The sequence below is a fragment of the Melospiza melodia genome, chromosome 19 (assembly GCF_035770615.1).
Source record: "Melospiza melodia melodia isolate bMelMel2 chromosome 19, bMelMel2.pri, whole genome shotgun sequence".
In the NCBI taxonomy this organism is placed as follows: Eukaryota; Metazoa; Chordata; class Aves; order Passeriformes; family Passerellidae; genus Melospiza; species Melospiza melodia.
Genome location: NC_086212.1, coordinates 10,663,385 through 10,682,568, shown reverse-complemented (window position 1 = coordinate 10,682,568; position 19,184 = coordinate 10,663,385). Strand labels below are relative to the sequence as shown.

The following is a 19,184-nucleotide window of genomic DNA, read 5'->3' as shown; positions in this document are numbered from 1 at the left end:
CATACCTGCTGCTTGTGCCCTCACCTCCCATTACAGAGGGGTTCTAGGACATTTCAGTGGAGCTCTGTGGACTGCAGACTTTCTGCCTTTTTATGTTTGGTGCTGAAAAATTCTTTCAAACATTCATGGTATGAACGCTCATCCTGCCTTGGTACAGGAAAGCCTGTTAAGTGCACATTCACATGACACCACATACCAACACACAGTGCTGCTGACAATCAACTAATGAGATTTAAAAGGTAAACAAACATTAACTACTTTTTTGACATTTTCAAAGATGCAGAAACAAGTTTTCAATCGCCTTCTAGATTTTTCTATTATGAAAAATGAGACTTAATGCATTTATAAATTTCACAAGATCAATACTTTCCAAAACAGAAAATAATGAAGAGTTTAACTTTAAAATAAACTTTAGAGCAAACCAATTTAACAGCTTTAAAATACAAGGAAATTGATTAATTCCAAGAAGAAATGGCTTCCCTTAATAACAAGATACACTCATTTGGTCTCTGTACTTGAAATAATAAAGACATTAACCTTTCCATATTAAAATGTCTTTAGTCACACATTATAAACCCTCTCTGCTGGGTCTGAAACTGAATACCTTCAGGCTTTTCATGGTTTCTGTCAGGCTGCTCACTTACCTTACACAAGCCTCACAGGATGGAAACCTGTGCTCACAGGACAGCAGTCCTGCACGTTTGTAGGGGATGTGGGAGCTCCTGGAAGTGAGGAATTTCAGTGTGTGCAGAGCAGATTATCAGATTAGCAGCACACACACAGTGGGCACAGCAGCAGACAGGGAGCAAAGACAACGAGGGACTCCACAGTACAACAGAACTGCAGCAAGCAAAACCCCAGAGCAGCAACCTGGTTTGTGCCAAGCAAAACACACACACACACTGAGGTTTATTGTGATGTCTTTCAGGTTAAAATCCTCTTACTTGAGATTGCAGCACACAGGACCTGAGCAGTCAAGGGAAGAAGGGATGGACTGCTGGGCAGGTCATGCACAGAATGACAATGGCACCAGGCATTACAGGCACTTTACTCTGGGCAAGCAGCAAAAAGAGCTTCTTCGAGCCAGATTGAAGTTCTCACAGTTAAATTCAGCTGAACAGCAATTTCTCATAGAAATACTCAAGGCACTTTAGCAGCAGGCCCATCAGATATCTGGCAAACACGAAGATTTAATTTAGTAACAGATCCTATCTTTACTACAGATGTTGCCTGTCACAATCGCACAAGTCAGGAACGTTAAGGGCTACAACCCCTAATCAACAGAGCTGTGCTGGCTCGAGTGCCTCTCACTGCTGTAATCAGATCTGCAAAACTGCACCTTTACCTGTCTGTGTCTGCAGGGTGGGGCACTGAGCACCACCCTGGGCAGTGGGCTCAGTGCAGCTGCACACAGAACCCAGCTCTATCACAGGGCCCTGCAAGCAGGGAAGAGCTCATCTCAGGGGGGAAAAATACTTGGAAAGCTCAAATTCCTTGGGAGAAGAAGTTACACTGGCAAATGTAGGTAGGTGTGTAGGCAGGAGAGGCTTTGCCAGCTCAGCTCTGTGTCAGCAGCTGGGGACAGAACTGTGACAACAGCACTGACAAACTGCAGTAACCCCTAACACAAGGCACTTGCACTGTGCACACCCTGCAAGCTGTAAGCCCATAACAGTTTGGGAAACAAAATTCATATTGCCTGTAGTGCTTCTGGCATTTATGGAAACATTAATATAAAGAGGGAAGTAAAGTATTACATAGATGTCATTTTTATTTTCTAGGCAGAGCTCCATGGGAAGCCTGGGCAGATACTGACTTGGTAACAGACTGACATTTGGCATTTCACTACTCCTACAACATCTTCTGAAGCCTTTAGTCACATTCTTCTGAGTAAGATAATCCCATAGTCACCCTAACAATGAAAATTTAGCCCCCAAAAATCTGAGGGTTTGGGTCAGGTTTACTTCTGCTTTCAAGGTCTGAACAGTATGAGCAACAAACAGATTTTGCCCATGAGGGAAAGCTGTGAGCAGAACCAAAGCAGTGTAGAGAGATCTACTGTTTTTTTTTTTTTTTTTTTCCTTTTATACAGATTAAGAAGTAATAAACACAATTTTAGGTGGTCAAATGTTTAGATTAAAAGCCCAAGCATGATCATCTCTTACCAAGAAACCTTCTAAAGGCTCCAGCAAAAGCCAATTTTACAAGTCATGGTTGAAAGTTTAGTCAACAGAAGTATCAATTACAAACACTGCCAGGGTATCTTTAGCAATCCCTTTACATCATCTTGAATGGAAATATTTTGCAAATACATACTATATATTTGCCTAATGTTCAATTTCTGCAATGAACTGGATTCCTTAGCAACTGCCCAGGAAACATTGCTTAGGGAAGGCAATTCACACCCTCTGGCATTTCTCCCCCGGGGCACCAGGGAAATCAGTTCTTATCAGGGCCGTTAGGAACATTCAGCGGTAAATCCAACAGCTAAATCAGAGAATCTTAAAATTTAACTTTTCACAATCCCACAGCTTGTTTATCTTTAAATAATCTATCATTTCTGATCCTACCAGTACAGCTGCTGTAGAAAACAACGTTATGTGGTTATGCAACTTTTCCCCTTCTTTTGTCTGTAAAAAGTGAGTTAAAATATAACCTCTGAAACCAGCTATCATTTTTATTCTTATTCCACCAAAATAGCCTCATTAAATAAAGTAAACAGAAATGAACTTCTTCCAAATTTGGTGAAACACTAATTACAGCACGCTGATTATGTTATTAAGGATGCAGTAAACACAGTTGAGTTTCCAGTTTTGATTAGAATTTACTGGGAGAACATGCATAATGCTCATTTAATATGTGTGTCTGAGCTGCCTAACTGGAAATTTAAGCTTTTTAACCTCACAGTTTATCAGTGCTCGAGACCACCGTCAGTAACACCTGTCAAATATCAGCTTATTTCAGAACTGCCTTAGATAAAAACTTCCCAGCAGTGAATCCTCCAAGCATTAAGGGGGACTGAGAACTCAGGCCTGACTGCACACACGACCAGGAACCAGCTTTGCATAAACTGGGTAAATCTTACTTGTATTAAAATCCCCTCCTTGTATCTCCTACCACTGCTCTACTACTTGTGGCACAAAGGGCAGAAATGCATCAGAGAATAAAAGTGGTGCAGAGAGAGACACGAGTTCTGGCAACTAAAGCCATCTAATGCCACTCTCACCCAGCCCTGCCCCTACTTCCATCAGTTATGTTTTATAACTCTCAGCCCAACCTCTTTAATCCTTGCTCTTCCTCTTCCCACTAATACCTCCAGCCTAAAGTTTCAGGCTGTACAGAATTAAAATCCCACGGTGGTTAAGTTACAACTATAAAGACAATTACTATCTTAAACCAGAAACAAATAACGTGATCAACTGCCAGAAAAATCTTCGTAGTAAAGCTGGATTAAGCAGAACAAACACTGGCTTCTGGGAGTCCACTAGACACTGAAAAAATATTTATTCAATTTTATCTACTAACCTAGATTCGATTCTATTTGCATTGCTTTGGGGAGGTTTTTTCTGAGGTTTTAGTGTTGCTTTTTTAATTCAAAATCCATCTTTTAGTTATATGCAAACACCTTCTGAATCATGTGTGAATATATATTAGTTTATATTATTATTTTATATTTCAACAGTTTTACAAACTGCAGCTATTTTTGCAACACAGCAAAACCTTCATTTGCATACCAACAGAAAATACCCCTTAAAGAAACAACCCAAAAACTTTGTAAAAAACTATTTAAATGCTGGTCTTTAAAACACCAATTATTTGATTTTCTAATCAATGGAGGCTGAAGGCCAACATGGGCCATTAGTGTTTCACCCCAGTGCATTAAAACACCTTCATGTGTGACACATTTCTGGAACTGTCAAGGGAGAAAAAATTAAGGCCTAACTGAAGAGCTATTTTAAGCTTATTTCTATATTTATTCCTATAGAAAGTTCTAAATGTCAAGGAATGATAACAAGTGGCTGGCACACATAAAAGTGGAGCACAACCTAGAATATCTACTACAATTAACACAGTACACGGTACATTTGGACAGTAACTACACATCATTTTTCACTGACCTGCAATTAAATTGCTTAAACAGCTAGCAAATTTTGTTTGTAGAAGTAGCACCAAGACTAAAGCTAAAAGTAATTGTTAAAGCTAAAGTAATTTGAATTACCCTTAAAAACTGAGGAAAAATACACAAAAAAGCAAACAGTGGAAAAAGTTATCATAAAATGAGACAAAATATAGTTTAATATCACTTGCCAAAAGATTTAATTAATCGAGATTGTGATTACTTGGTATTCAAAAGAGCTATTTCTGAAAAAAAAAAGTGAACTCTATTATCCAGGGAAAAATAACCAACCAAAAAAATCCAGGGAATTTAGGAATGCTATATACATTCTTCTGAGTGAAATAAAAGGAATCAAGACTTTTTTTCTCCCTGAAGTTCCTGGAATGAAAACCCATGAAAGCCCATGCAAGAAAAAGAGCATGTTACACTGTTTCAAATTATTGGAGATAAAAACTGCAGGGTGAGCATAATACCCATTCATTTTATAACACATTGTGAGATTATAGCATTCTTTCCAAATTAAAAAGGACAAGCTCAGATAGTAAGATTTTCCCAACCACAATTAAAACATAAGCTGTTGCTTGGAGGTATAAACTATTTAACTGTATGAAACAAAATTTGGTCGCCACCAAATAATGCTTTTTTACAAGCCAAAAAACCAACTCCAAATTATCACCACCTCCAAGAGACAGCATTTAAGTACATTAGTAGCATTTAAGTACATTCGTGCCAAGGACAGGGAATTGGCAAGGAATTTACTAAATATTTAAAACTGACCTACAATTCCTACTGTCTAAATATTCGTTTTTTTCTCCCTACAAAACAGTCAGCAGAACACGATTAAGTTCAACTCCTCGTGTTTAACTCACCAATAAGGAGATCCCTCCTTTGCCCAGTGAAAACCAACACCTCTCCGAGGCAGGGAAGTTTCAGTCCCACCCGCCGGAGCCCCGGAACGATTTCGGTTGGGCTCGGTTGGGTTTCGGGGTCCCCAAGGGCGCTGCCCCGCCCCAGCCGCCCCCGGCGCGGGCCCCGGGCCGCTGGTGCAGTCGATGGTGCCGTCACGAAGCAGTTCCCGGTGTCAGCTTGGCCATGACGGCGACGGGCTCCGAGGACACCCGGCCTCTCCTTCCCCCCAAGATGGAGGAGTCGCCTTCAGCCCGCTCCGCCCGGGGAGCGGCCGTTCCGCTCCGGCCCCGCTGCGGCGTGAGCCAAACGCTTCCTCCGGGGCCCCGCACGGAGCCGCCGCCTCCTCCGGACCGGGCCAGACCGTGCCGTGTCCGCGCCCCGCTGCTCCCCGGGGAACCCCCCCCCACACCCGAGCCACTCCGGCCGCCCGCCCGCCTCCATTTTATAGCGAGCCCAAAGGTGGCCGGGCCGCCTTTCCCGCGACCCCCCTGCCGCAGCGGCAGCCCTGCTCCCACTCTCCTCCCGCCCCGGTACTCCCCTACTTGCCTCCCGCACTCACCGCGAGCAGAGAAGGGGAGCTCTCGCCGCGGCCGCCGAAGGTCTCAGCCGCGCCGCGCCGCCATTTCCTCCTCGCTCCGCGGCAGCGCTGGGCGGGGCCGCCCCGCCCCGCCCCCGCCACCATCGACACCGAGATGGCGGCGGCGGAGCCAGAGCGCCGCCCTTGGCGCGCGCCTCCCGGAGGACCCGGAGGGCGCTGGGCGGGAGAGCGGCGGTCCCGCCCCTCAGCGCCATGGCGGCCGCTCCGCGCCTCACGCGGGGCCCTCAGCGCCATGGCGATCGTTCCTCCCGTGCCCGTTCTGCGCTCCCTCAGGCCCGCTCCCGTTTCTCTGCTCGCAACCCCACGCTGATCCCGGGCACAATATCTACTACAATTTAGCCATGATTCGTCAGGGTGGACGGGCAGCGGAGCCAGGCTGCTGCTGCTGCACAGCCACCTGCTCACAGCAGTTGTGCTCCCCACCTGTGCGCATTCCTCTGGGACCTGGTTGGTTTTTCTGTTCTACTGACATTGTTTGGCAAATAGCTGCTCTAATGCCTTCCTCTGACTCCGAGTTCGGAGTGCTGAGAGTGGAATGTTCTCTGAATCTGCCCATCGAACACATGGAGCCTCCACAGGAAACATCCTTGATCAATAATTAAGCTACTAAAAAACCACTGCAGGATCCAAGCTGCTACAAATAGCTACAGGGAGTTAATTTCTATTTACACGTGGAATTCCTTCTGTTGCTTTTTGGGACATTGGCACCCAGAAACATCCGCTCCTGACAGACACTGAGGGATCCCAAGGGGTGCAGAACACCCCCAACACCACACAGAGACTCCTGCCCTGGGCACCTGAGGAGCCTTTAGACAGCTGGAGGTGTGAGATTGGCTCTTTGGCTACCCTGATCCTGCACATTTTTCCTCATGGACTGATAACACAGGTTTCAGGTGGATTCCAGATACATACAGTGTTTACTGAGATTAAGGAATGAAAACATGAGGGGGAAAAAAAAACCTACCTAGAAATAATTCTACAGAATTACAGGATTTTGTCAAGTATTTTGATTACATCTTTTAGAAGTCTATTCAAGACTTCTGGTGGCAAAAGCTCAGGATAATGCTGGAAAACCTGCTATTAGCATAGTCAGCCACTTTCTGCAGCTGTAAAACTGGGCAGTTTTAATACTTTACCCAGAAACACCAAGAGGTAAAAAGCCACAACAGATTCCTGTGCAAAAGTACAAACCATCACAATTACAGGCAAGCAGGAATTCAGATTTTGTTCTGCAGCTACAGAGCTGCAATACATGAAATCACATGGAGGGAAAATACCTCAGGGTTTGGTACATCAATCTGCAGTGTATGCTCAGGTAAAAGCTAGGAACATGCTTTTAATGGATAAATTTAGCATTTGGGGAGTGCTCAAACCCAGGAATTACACACACCAACAGAGAGGGAACACGCAAAACAAGGAACTGCACAGCAGCAATGAATGGGGGATGCCTGCCACAAGGAACCCTGCAGTGAAACAGGTATTAAATTCCTCTTACACACCTTTAGTAAGAGGCTTACACCACTTTAAGTAGTGGTGATGCAATCTGAGCACCCAGTGAGTGCCACCTGAGCACAGTACACCTCCAACCACAGAGGTGTTAAAGCCAGTTAGGATCTACCTTTGTTGACTAAACATGTGTCACCTCAGTTCTTTCCCTGCCTTGTTGTCTTCCTAATTATTTTCCTTTTACAGCCTAATTTCTTTTAATTTAGGAAATTTACTCCTGGGTTACTGGTCTGAATCTACATCATTCTGGCAGCAAAGCAGGAGGAGCATTTTTTGGTTATAATGTAACTTTTTTTTTCACTTTAGGCCTTCTCTCCTGTAACATGCTGGTAATTTGTGACTGATTTGAAATGAAAACTCTGCTAGGAAATCCTAGAAGGGATTAATAACCATCAATCAGCTTCTAAAACAGTCTAATAAGCACTTTAGCTGTCTCTTCTCCTAAGACACCAGAGAAGCTTATGCTGAGATACTACAAATCCCTCAGCACTAACTCTCCTTAAAACTTTTTTCCACTTCCTTCCAAAAGTGGGTGGTCAATGCATTAACTTTCCTCTGCAGCTGACCCATCTTATTTATGCCTTGGGTTTCCCTAATTAATGTTTGTTTGTGGTTTTTTTTTGAACTTTGGGTTTCTAAAATTGGCCTCACTTATATTTGTTGTGTCTCACACAGGGGTTGTTCCTTACGTGTGACCCACAAAACCTTGTGACATCACTGCTGTGTGGCACAATGTCCCCAGATCTGGGATGTCACTTCTCACCCACTTTCCCCTTAACCACTCTTTGAAGATGCATAACCTTTAAATATAAACACAACACTTATTTTATGTTCATTCCTTCCCTCAGTTCTCCATCACTGATTTCTCTTGCAGCAGCCAGGAAAAACTGCAGATGAGAGTCAGCCCGTGGATGAAAGCAAACAAGCAGGTCCTTTTCCCTCCTCAGTCTCTGCTGGTTTTGTTGTATTTAACAGCTAATTAATATATTTAAGTCAGAATTTCTCTAGGCTGTGCTCCAATTTTACCTTTTTTCTTTTAGTGGAAAAAGGTCTCTGTCCTCAGAGCTCTGCACATCACAAAATAGACACGTCATGTGGCAAGGTAAGGCTTCTTCAGGATTCTTGATTTTCCAAAAAGACTGGATGAACACAGAGAAATACTTTAATGAGGGTTAATCACATCTACATAAAGTAAATTCCTTCTTTACCAGCTGAGACAAACTTGCAGAATTTTCCCCCTTTCCAATTCTAGGTAAATTCCTTCCCTTCAATACAAGTATTTTTGTGACTTCTCCTGGAATTAGTGACTTTGGTTTGGGATTCACTCCATTTAACCCCAAATATTAATCATCAAAACACCTCTTTGAAATTAGGATTTAACAAATTCTAATTCATGTTAAAAATCTATAAACTGCACTTACAGTTATAGATTTGTTTTAATCTCAATTTTTTTCATCTTGTCCCCCAAAAATCCAACTTTCCATGTTACTACTGCCTCGTCACAGTAAGATTCTTGTAGAACTGTGGCATATTCTATGGCTCTAATAAATTATTTATTACATCATAGGTTTTCTCTGTTTCAACATAAGTACAACTGCAATGAAAGTGAGTTTTGGAGCCTGGTTTTTATTACAGTTACCAGATCAAGAGTGAAAAGTGTACAACTGTGTCCATATTCCCCATCTGTGTGAGTGAAATTACATTTTCCTGAGGAATATCATTTGCAGCATTTCATACAGACAAGTGTACATTTGTTCTCCCTTGAAATGTACAAATCGAGGTTTTGTTGCAAAATGTGGAATATGTAAAATTTTCTGAAGGGAGGATGTTCTTTGAAGTTTTGGGGAAGTTAACAAAGCTTGCTAAGAAGGATGTACCAATGATTGTGGACACAAAGAATGCAGAATTCATGGGCCACAAGGCCATCTGACACAACTCCAAGATAAGGAAGACACTAATAAAGCCAATTCAGCAATTGCTTTGAAATCAACTCAAACTGGGTTAAAGGTAATGAGGGCAAGGGCAGATCGTGACCACTGACGGATCCAAAACACGAGACTGAGCATGCGGATTATTCAACTTGTAGCCAATGAACACTAATTCATTTGCTAAAATGTATAAATAGTAAGAAATTTTGATAGTTGCTGTGCTGGCTACACAGCACCCGTTTCTGGGCAGAACTGTAAATAAATCAAATACCTCGACTCTGTGAATGGATTGGCTTCTCGTTCACCTGGTGCAAGAACCTATTCTGGCAACACTGTGTTCCTGCTTTATCTGCAGTGACCGACAAACCCGGGCGTGGGTTCACCAACGCCTCAGCAGCCACTGCGCATTGAGACAGAAACCATCAATGCTGAGCCAGGACAGCTCCCAGCCCAGCCGATCTCCACAGTGGAAGCTGCGGGGCTGCACAGGGATCCCGCAGGAGGGGCCGTGCCCGTTTCCCTGGCAGATGGCGGGGCCGCAGCTCCCGCGGCCGCTCCCCACAACCGCAGCTCGCACCGACCCCGCTGGGACCGCGCACGAGCCGCCGCCGCCGCCGCCTCACACGGCGGTTCCGGCGCCCCTCGCGCCGAGCACGGCCCGGATGAGCCTCTGCCTCAGCTGCGTGCGGCGGGGCCGGCGCTCAGTGCCGTGAGCGGAGCGGGCACGCAGGGCAGCAGGAGGAGGAGAAGGCGGGCGCTATCCCTCAGAGCCCCGCGGCCGCCATGGCCGCCCCCGCCGCCTCCGCGCTGCCCCGGCCCCGCTCGGCGGTCGCGTGTTCTCGCTCGCTCCCCGCGCGCTGATTGGCCGCGAGCGCCGCTCTCGCGAGACCCGCGCGCCTGCGGCCCGGCGGAGGCGGCGGAGGCCCCGCGTTCGTGCGTCGGAGCGGCCCCGGGCGCGCGCGGTAAGATGGCGGCGGGAGGGCCGCGCCGGCCTCGGGGCACGGCGGGAGCGGGGCCCTCACCCTGAGTCGGACCCTCCGGCCCGGCCGCCGCTCGCCCGCTGCGGCTGCAGCGGAGGCGCCGGGCCTGTGGCGAGCGGGGCCCAGCGCTCCCGTGGCCCGCGCAGGCCGGGCCGGGCCGGGGCGGCGGGGGAAGCCGGGTCCGCGGCGAGCCGGGCAGGGCCGCTGCACCAGCGCGGGGCGGCGGGAGCCGCGTTCCCCCAGCGCGGCTGCGGAACGCGGGGCCGGGAGCGATCGGGGCCCGGCGGGTCGTGCTGGCGCTGTCGGAGTTGCCGGGCCGGGCGCGGGTTAGCGAAGGGAGAACCTGTTGGAAGCGGCTCGCGGTGAGGAGCCGCGCTGCCGCTCGTATTGTCTGACCCGGCTGGCGGTGCCTGTTGCTGTTGTTGTGGCCGCCTGTCCTCCCCTTTCGCTGCCCCCGTAGTCGGGACTTGGAGGTAGAAATTATAAGTGCGGCTTTGGTAAAATGCTGTGCCTGCCAATCCGAACAGAAATATTGTCTAGAAAAATAGTGGAGATAACGTTTTGGTAGCGCTGACAGGAGAACTTTCGGGGCAGCGAAGCTGAGCTGGTATAAAGCTTTGAGTTGTACACTGGATAATACATCATTGACAGTTTTGTAGCTGTGCGATATAGGGAGCTGTCCGAAGTTTTGGTGAAGATTTAAAGCAGATATTGTTTACGTAGGCATTGCTAGAAGTGTTTGTCATAGTCTTTCTGGCTGGCTGTCAGACTCTGATTTGCTGCTTTCACACTGTGATGCTGCATGTCCTGTGTAAATTCTATACAAGATTTTTATGGAGTGGATTTAAGAGTAAGTAAAAGAAGATGGTATTTGAATTTTTTATTCTGAGATTTCTGAAAGCAGCTTTAGGGCCTGGTAAATAGATACAGGAGAGTGCAGGAATGAGGAGGAAAAAAATGCAAAACTCTGGTTTAAGATAAAAGGGTCAATTTTGAATTATTTATTTAAAAAAACTTATAGAAAGCTCTAAAGATGGCAGTAACACAATTCTTACATACATTAAACTTATTTCTTTTTGAATCATGTTCAATGAGATGCTTTTCTTTTGTAGTTGGAGTCCAGGATGAGTTATGCAGAAAAACCTGATGAAATCACGAAAGATGAATGGATGGAAAAGCTTAATAACTTACATATCCAGAGAGCAGACATGAACCGCCTTATCATGAACTACCTTGTCACAGGTAAAAACACCTGCAGGCTCTTCATGTGTGTCACATACTTTATCAGTTTGGGGCAGAATATGGACCTGGATGGAGTGGAACTAAGGGCTGTGAGAACTTAGTCATTGCTGTTGGCTTCTCTTAGCAAAGCCCAACTGCTCTGGTGTTCTCTTAGCTGCAGACTGACAAAGAATCAGAGACTGAGCAGTTCTCATGGAATACAGATGACATTTATGAGCCTGAACTCTTCTGCTAAATGATAGAGAAAACAAAGTGTTTTCTGCAATGCTGTAAACATGACCTGCTTCTCTGTGATGTCCTTTTTTGTGCCGTTGAAACAGCTCAAGATAAGTTGCTGTTGTTAAATAACAGTCTGAAAGCTGCAAGAACGACTATCAGAAGCAAGTTTTTAACTGGGCAGAAAGATAAACTCTGAGAGGGCACTGTTGTCAAAATAATTTGAGACCAGGATATTAACCCCTTCAGCACACAGCCTGGCTTTATACTTGGAACAGGCCAAACCCCTGGGGAATTGTTGGTAGTAATTAGGTGCATGCCATCCCAGGAAGCTGTGCTAGGGCGGAGGCGTTTGTATCCATCTACACCCCTGTTTACACTGGGGTAGGGAAGCCTCTGGGTTGAAGGAAGTGCATCTCAGTGGGTGGTGTAAATCAATTTTGTGTCTGTGAACTCAAGACCTGAGGTTTAAAAGAGCTGTTATAACCTTAAATACTACACGAGAAAGGAAAATGATATCTTCTTGTCTATCTTAGAAAAACTGCTGGATCTGTGTAAACAGATCTGGGGCTGGAGGGCAAAGCAAAACCACCCACTTGAAAATGTGACTTTCACAATCTCATTTTGCAAGAAGCACAGTGCTTTATTTATATATAAAACAGGCTTTCATGTTAAGAGGTATTGGACTACAAGTTCCTTCCCTGGAGAGTGAGCAAACATGAGTTCAGAATGAATTAAGCATTTATAATAAAATGCCTCTTGGATAAATTACTTCTTATATAGAGGAGAATTTTTCACAATTTTGGGTTAATCATTAAACCCCCAAATTGCACAAGCAACTCTCAAATTAAGCTGATATGTTTTCTTCTAAAGTGTTTCATGCAATACATTCTATGGGTAAAATGTTCCTATTTCAGAGGGCTTTAAAGAAGCAGCAGAGAAATTTCGGATGGAGTCTGGAATTGAACCCAGCGTGGATTTAGAGACCCTGGATGAAAGAATAAAAATCCGTGAGATGATTTTGAAAGGGCAGATCCAGGAAGCCATTGCATTGATAAACAGCCTCCATCCAGAGCTGCTGGATACCAACAGATATCTCTACTTTCATTTGCAGGTGAGGACAGGTGGCAGACTTTTATCTTTGTCTTAGAGTTTGCTGAGAGAATGGGAAAAGTAGTGAGGAAATTAAGGTTATGTTGGGAGGTTTGTGACTGAACATGGATGCAACTGTGGGTGTTCTTGGCATTTTTTGGTAGCAATGGGAAACTTTGTGGCATGGTGCAGGAGCCACCATATACAGTTATTAACATGAAAACTTGTAACAGCACCAGTGACCTGTGACTTACCAGCTTCCAGTCACTGTGGGCCTGAATTCTTTTAGTAACCCATCTTCTCAAACCCTCTTACTCAAAAGCACCAAGTTCCCTTTTCCAGTAGATTTTGCAGCCAACTTGCTGCTCCTTGTCTCACACATTGAGAAGAATTGACCTCAAACTGTCAAATTACAGATTAGCATTTGTCTCAAATTACACACCAGTGTCTGAATCTTCCAGCCTTGCAGTAGTGGAGATTTGTTAATTTGTTGAGCTAATATTGCTGTGTCTTTCGTGTGTAGCAACAGCACTTGATTGAGCTGATCCGGCAGCGTGAGACAGAGGCAGCTCTGGAATTTGCTCAGACCCAATTAGCAGAGCAAGGGGAGGAGAGCAGGGAATGCCTGACAGAAATGGAGCGCACGCTGGCTCTGCTTGCCTTTGATAATCCCGAGGAATCACCATTTGGAGACTTGCTGAACATGATGCAGCGACAGAAGGTAGTCCTTTCTCAAAGGGAGCTGATGTCTTTTATATGGATGTTATGAAAATAAAATCTAAATATTTTTGAAATGCTCAGAGAAAACTTATATAGTGATATGCAAAAGAACAGAAGTGTTTATTGAGCAAGATTAAAAAAATGGTGTTAATATATTCCAAATGTATTCAACTGCTTGGCTCTCTTCCCTCCTTTCTCCAGGCTTGTAGTTGGTGGAGCTTTGTCCTGGCCATTTCTGAGGAATTAGCATGCTAGGTGTGATCTTCCCAGTGTCTGCATGACTTTAGCAGTGTTAATTATATGAAAACTGTCACTGAACTCCCAATTTTTCTTTTCCAGGTATGGAGTGAGGTTAATCAAGCTGTTCTAGACTATGAAAATCGTGAATCAACACCCAAGTTGGCAAAATTACTGAAACTACTACTGTGGGCTCAGAATGAGCTGGACCAGAAGAAAGTGAAATACCCCAAAATGACAGACCTCAGCAAGGGGACGATCGAGGAGCCCAAGTAAAATGTGTGCAGATGGACATCAAAAAATCTTAGTACTGCACAGTATACATTTATATCAGTCTGTGACTGAAATATTTTTACTACAGTACAGCACTCAATTCAGATTTTTCAATGAACATCTAATTTGAAGGGAGAAAAGTCCCTTTTAAATGCTGCAAAAACTGCATTGAAAGGCGCTGTATCTCTTTGGAAGTCTGACTTAGGCTATGCACTATAATACATTTTTAAAAAAACAATTAAACAGGACAGGAAAAATAGCATTTTTAAAAGTACAGAACTCAAGCTTTCTAATTGGCTGCTGATGCCTAGTTTAGTGGCCAGTGAGTTAATATGGAGTTATATTGGCAACTGTTCAGTTTAACTGTCTCCTGTTTGAAATGTGTATATAGAACAGTGAATATTTTCTACCTTTAAGTTATAGCCAGATATACATTCCCCTTAAAAGTAACTGGTCAAGTTTTCATCTATAAACTTTGCAGTAAGGTCAACTTTTTGCTTAGGAAATAGTGTACAAACTTGTAAATCATAATTTAAGGACTTTTGTTTTGGTTTTTTTTTTCTTCCTTGTTTCTGACTTCTTGGTGCTTTATATGGTGAGAGCTATGTTCATAATGGATCAGTGACCCATCTTTTCAGGAGGAGTATTGATGGAAATAGGTTTTTCCTTAATATTCACAAATGACCAAAACGGCCCCAGAGGCATTTGAGGGTTTTTTTAACAGGGGCCTTTTCCCCACTATGTTAAAACTGCAGCAATTCCAGGTGGCTGCTACAGCTTTGAAGGCCACTGGATGTCTGTAAGCTGAAAGATTCGTGTTAGGAAATCAAGGGGTGGGGAGAGATGCTTGTTGAAGCCTCTGATGCATCATCTTGTGCAGGATCTGCCTTCATGCTTGCTGAATAAGAATTGTAGTTTTAGAGCTACTTGGGCTGTTTTTATGCCTTGAGCTAAGCAAAGCAGGGCTGTCTTAAAACCAGAAATTTGCATTTTGTCACTTCTTCCATACCTTTCTGAAGAGATGCAGTTCATCCTCATCTGTATTTGTTTACTGACTGTCCTCACTCCAGTTAGAACTATAGTTTTAATGTGAAGTCCAGACTTTCAAGTCAACAAATTGTAATCTTCTGGGTATGGGATGTTCTGGTCGAGTGATTGCAGCACTGCACACTGGTGTATACCCAGTGGTAGGAAGCACTAATCTTGCCAAATCTATCTCTAGATTTTTAGGTCTATAGATCAAGTTTTGCCAAGCACAGAGCAAGCTGATGAGTGAAACAGTTTAACATCATGAGACACTGGCAGTTGTCACACCAGTCCCATACTGTACATAATCTAGTCTTGTATGGTAGGTATTACCCTGTAGAATGAAACTTAGTTTTCACTTAATTTTACTGGAATACTTAATGCATTAAACTGTATAAAGCTTTGCAGATACACCTGGCTTAGGGGAACTAACAAAACCTGTTACTGATTGCATTACTGTGAACACTGTTTACTTGTGTAGCTATTTTGGGGGGGAAGTCATTGTTTGTTAAACAGCTGTGAGAGATGCAGAGCACCAAGGTTAAGCAAGATGATGGATGTAACAAAATCATTTGTTCCCATTTCTTACTGATGGTTCTGTTCTCCACTTTGAGGCATTTGTGGTAGGGAGGTCTTCACGTTTATATATAACAAACAAGCTATCAGTAGCCCCCCAGCTACAGCAGCAGTTTGGCTTTCCTTCACCCAGGTTGGTTATTCTGACACCAAACTTTTAACAGTTGTGGGTTTGGTTGTTTTGGGGTTATTTTAATTTTTTTTTTCTTTTTGAAGTCGGTTGATGTCTGAAAACCATGTATAACTTTTAGTTTGTGAGAAACTGTATAGTTAATGTAACTTTGTTTAATAACAAACTGCAGAAACAAAACTGGAATAGCTCTAATTTCTTCATGTAGAACTGATCAGCTTTTCCTCTCTGTTCTGACACTTGTGTTGTTGAATCTCCTGTACAGCTTCTCCCTGGTGAAGTGGAAAGTGGTGCGGTTTTGTGGCATGATGAGCATTTTTCTCCATGAGAAATGCAGTATTACAGCCCTGGGTGAGAAGTTCACTGTCCTCCTAGAATGCTACCTTAATTCCATAGAGTATTTGGGCAATGATTGAGCGTAGATTACTTGAATTTCCACGAGCTTGTTGTTTTTTTTCCATTAAAAAAATAAACACGTTTTTAAGGGGGTTAATATAAAATTAGTCTAGAACTATTTCACTTTGTTTTTATGAACATGCCACATTGATAAGCAGCTTTAATCTGTAAAGTTTTTGGTAACTGCAAGAAGATACTCGAAAGCTATGCATTTTAGAGAAAGCATAAAGGTAGTGATATTGGTACTTCTAAGGATCTTTATATTAGTGTATATAAAATAGTTTGCATATACAAATATAATATATAATCTGTTTGAAATATTCTTGAATGGTAGGGGCTGTGAAACATATTATAATTTATGGAAATACTGTACACAGTAAACAGATGTCTCAGTACACAAATGAATTTTTGTCATATGCATGAGAAGTGTCTTATTTGGTGACTACTAATGAATGGGCTTTTGTTAACCCATTTTTGTTAGATAACCACTTTAACAAATACTATTAAATGCCACTTTGATCAGTTTGCTTTAGTGTAAAAATACATATTTTGTTCCACTGAATTTAGAACAATATGAAGATAACTTTTGTAAGAAGATTTGTTCCAAACCCAACGTTGGCAGACAGATCTGGTCTTTAGAGGTGGTGCACTTTTCCTCCCCCAGCCTTGCCTTTGGTGAAAGCAAATAAGATATTTTCATTCATGCTATGGATGTGGAGAAGCTGGATTGTAAAAAATATCCTGTCTTACACCTCTGCAGAAAGGCTGCATAGCAAGTGTGTTTGATTAGGCTCCAAATCTCCCTCCTTTTCCCAAAGCCATCACCTCCCTGTAACTGTCTTTGCTGTTCCCATGTTTTGTTTCTGCCTGTCAAATCTAAGCTGAGCTGTGGCTGCTTCTGTTGTACAAAGGAGGGATTTTGGAAGGGTGGGGGTTCACAGACTTTCCTGAATATGAAGTTGTGGTGATACTTTGAGAAATACTTACTGAACTGTTTAATTTTATATGGTTGGAAAAGCAGAGGCTGCTGCACAGAAACTTAACAGCAGAATTTCGAGTAAAGCATTTCCTTTCAAGACTTTTGAAGAGGCAAACATACACCTTTAAGCCAGATGAAGTACCTCTCTCTCTTTAAGATTATTTCATTAAAACACTTTCAAGCTTCTTTCACCCACATTAAAAGAAAAATTGAAAAGATTTCTGCTTCCTTTCTACTCCTTGTAAATACAGGAAAAGCCACTACATTATTCCAGGGTGATATTATTGTTTTTAATTTGTAAAATTTATGCTTTGTATGCTTGAGTATAAGCTTAAAGGCATTACTTTAAAAAAATCCTTGACTAGCTGAGTGTTGTTCAACTTATTTCAAACCACCTTGTGTCCAAGTGGGTTGCAAAGCTCATTAAATGGAGTTGGATCCCTGTGTGTTGTGTCTTCACGGGAAATGGGGCTGCTGCTGTCAGCCACGGCTGAGAGCATCCTTGAGAGCCAGAATAGAGCAGGGTATGGAGTCCTGTTTGCCCTGAATCTGCCCTGAGGCTGCAGGTTCTGACCTGCACTGTAGCTCTCTCTTCCCTCCAGAAGCGACGCTGTGTCAGGAATTGTTTCTGCTCTGCTGTCCCTAACAAAAAGGGACGTGGAGGGTTTGGAGCTTTTGTTGAGATGGTGTCCCCAGCCCTGCTCACTGCTGGGTGTGCTCAGCTGAGCACAGAACACAGAGCTCATGAACAGCACCCTCAGAAGGATTTGTACTTCTCCATGGGCACTCGAGGTGCTACAAACTATTTTTATTCCTTTCTGCTCCCCCTCTGCCTTCACTTAAGCACAAAGTTGCCCAAACTGCTGGTGGGCTGCATGTTGATGCTTTCAGGCACCTCAGACCAGAAAGCCCTTTGTGTCCTGTCATGCTCTTCAGGAGGATTGCAGCATGATTCCAACCATATCCTGCTACCTTATCTCACCTGCATGAGTTGCTGCATGGAAGTTGCTGTTCATTTACAAGCAGGCTCAATTTGCCAACTTCTCTGATAATTTGCTTTTTTTCAGTGTATTGCTGCCTAGTAATTTTGCTATGTTGGATTATGTAGCAGTAGAAACCTGCGTGTGTTTTCTTTATTGTGTGGAAAAGTTGCATTGAAACTGTGCTGGATTAGGGAGCTCTCAAGCTGCACTCACTGTCCTTTCAGGAGACAGCAATTGTCCTTCATGGAATGTGTGAGCCTTTTGCTCCATTCATACCCTTTCAGGAATTGATCCTAATCTGTGCTTTACTTCATAAAATCTTCAAATAATTCAACCATTGTATGGGTGAACTACATGGATAGTAAATATCAGGTCAAATATTAACCCAATAATCTTTGGTTTAACCTTTTGTTGACAGATTAAGCTGAACACAGGAAAAATGAGAGGAGGTTGTGTTCTTGTGTAAGATTATTTTCTTTAGTCAGCACCTGTCCTCTGAGCTGATTCCATTTGTCGTTTAATCAGCTTGGTGGGAGGTTTGCTTATAGAAAATTATGCAGCAGTAAAAGGAATGATGTCTGTGTGTTTACTCTTTATTTATGTGAACGTGATGGATATTGCACTCAAACACTTTCAACTGCAGCTGGTTTGGACAGTGAAAGTAGCTTCTTATCTGAGGGGCAGATTAGTCAAGTTCCTAATTGAAGAGGTGGCACTGAGCAAGACAAGGAAAGGAACAAAAAGGTACAAAAATAATGAAAATTTGTGCTTGACTTCCAACTCAACTAACTCACTGGAAATATGATTCATTGTTGCAGTGTCAGTGTTGGAAGTGTTTGCACCCCTCAGCGGTGAGACTGACACAGGATCCCTCATACCTGGCTATGAGCTCACAAGTTTTCTGCATCTGTGGTTACTCTACCATGCCCATGACTCTTCAGTTCTTTCCTGACCTTATTGCATGGATTTCACTTCTGTAGTTACATCAGAGCCCATCTGCCCTCCTGCCTCGAGTTAACTAAACTCCAAACATACACACAATTTAAGAAACCCAAAATACATTGTCAGTGGTTTATAGTTTTGGCTGCAATTTGCCATGACTTGGCTCCCTCTTCTGGAAAAGGGGACAGTAGCAGAGTGAATAAAAATACTTCATAGTTTCATTTCCTGCCCAAATAAAGGGAGGAAAGCCTACAACTAAATGAAAGCTAAAGTGGTTACTACACCAGTCTCTACTTGCAGCAAAGCTTGTTGTATTTGTGTTCTCTGTGTGCAG

General features: G+C 43.5%; 2 protein-coding genes across 7 annotated transcripts in view; one reads left to right on the top strand and one right to left on the bottom strand.

Moving 5' to 3' along the window:
- Positions 1-5,681, bottom strand: part of DIDO1 (death inducer-obliterator 1) — a 47,376-nt gene extending 41,695 nt beyond the window's left edge. For 3 of the 4 annotated variants that reach the window (XR_010030078.1, XM_063172518.1, XM_063172521.1), the window contains exon 1: positions 5,586-5,681. The gene's annotated coding sequence lies outside the window, so the exon portion shown is untranslated. Of the gene's footprint in view, positions 1-4,986; positions 5,097-5,585 lie in introns of those variants that run through there. The other variant, XM_063172519.1, reaches the window with a different exon arrangement.
- A 4,273-nt stretch (positions 5,682-9,954) lies between these two features.
- On the top strand, positions 9,955-17,369 carry GID8 (GID complex subunit 8 homolog). 3 transcript variants are annotated; one of them, XM_063172516.1, is made up of 5 exons: positions 9,955-10,020; positions 11,151-11,280; positions 12,414-12,610; positions 13,112-13,309; positions 13,648-17,369. In XM_063172516.1, exons 2-5 carry the CDS (start codon positions 11,163-11,165, stop codon positions 13,819-13,821), a joined length of 687 nt encoding a protein of 228 aa, XP_063028586.1. In that variant the 5' UTR covers positions 9,955-10,020; positions 11,151-11,162; the 3' UTR covers positions 13,822-17,369. The 3 variants fall into 3 exon arrangements, with proteins under 3 accessions (XP_063028586.1, XP_063028584.1, XP_063028587.1); XM_063172514.1 differs by lacking the exon at positions 9,955-10,020 and adding an exon at positions 10,371-10,511; XM_063172517.1 differs by lacking the exon at positions 9,955-10,020 and adding an exon at positions 10,377-10,400.
- The last annotated feature ends 1,815 nt before the right edge of the window (positions 17,370-19,184 follow it).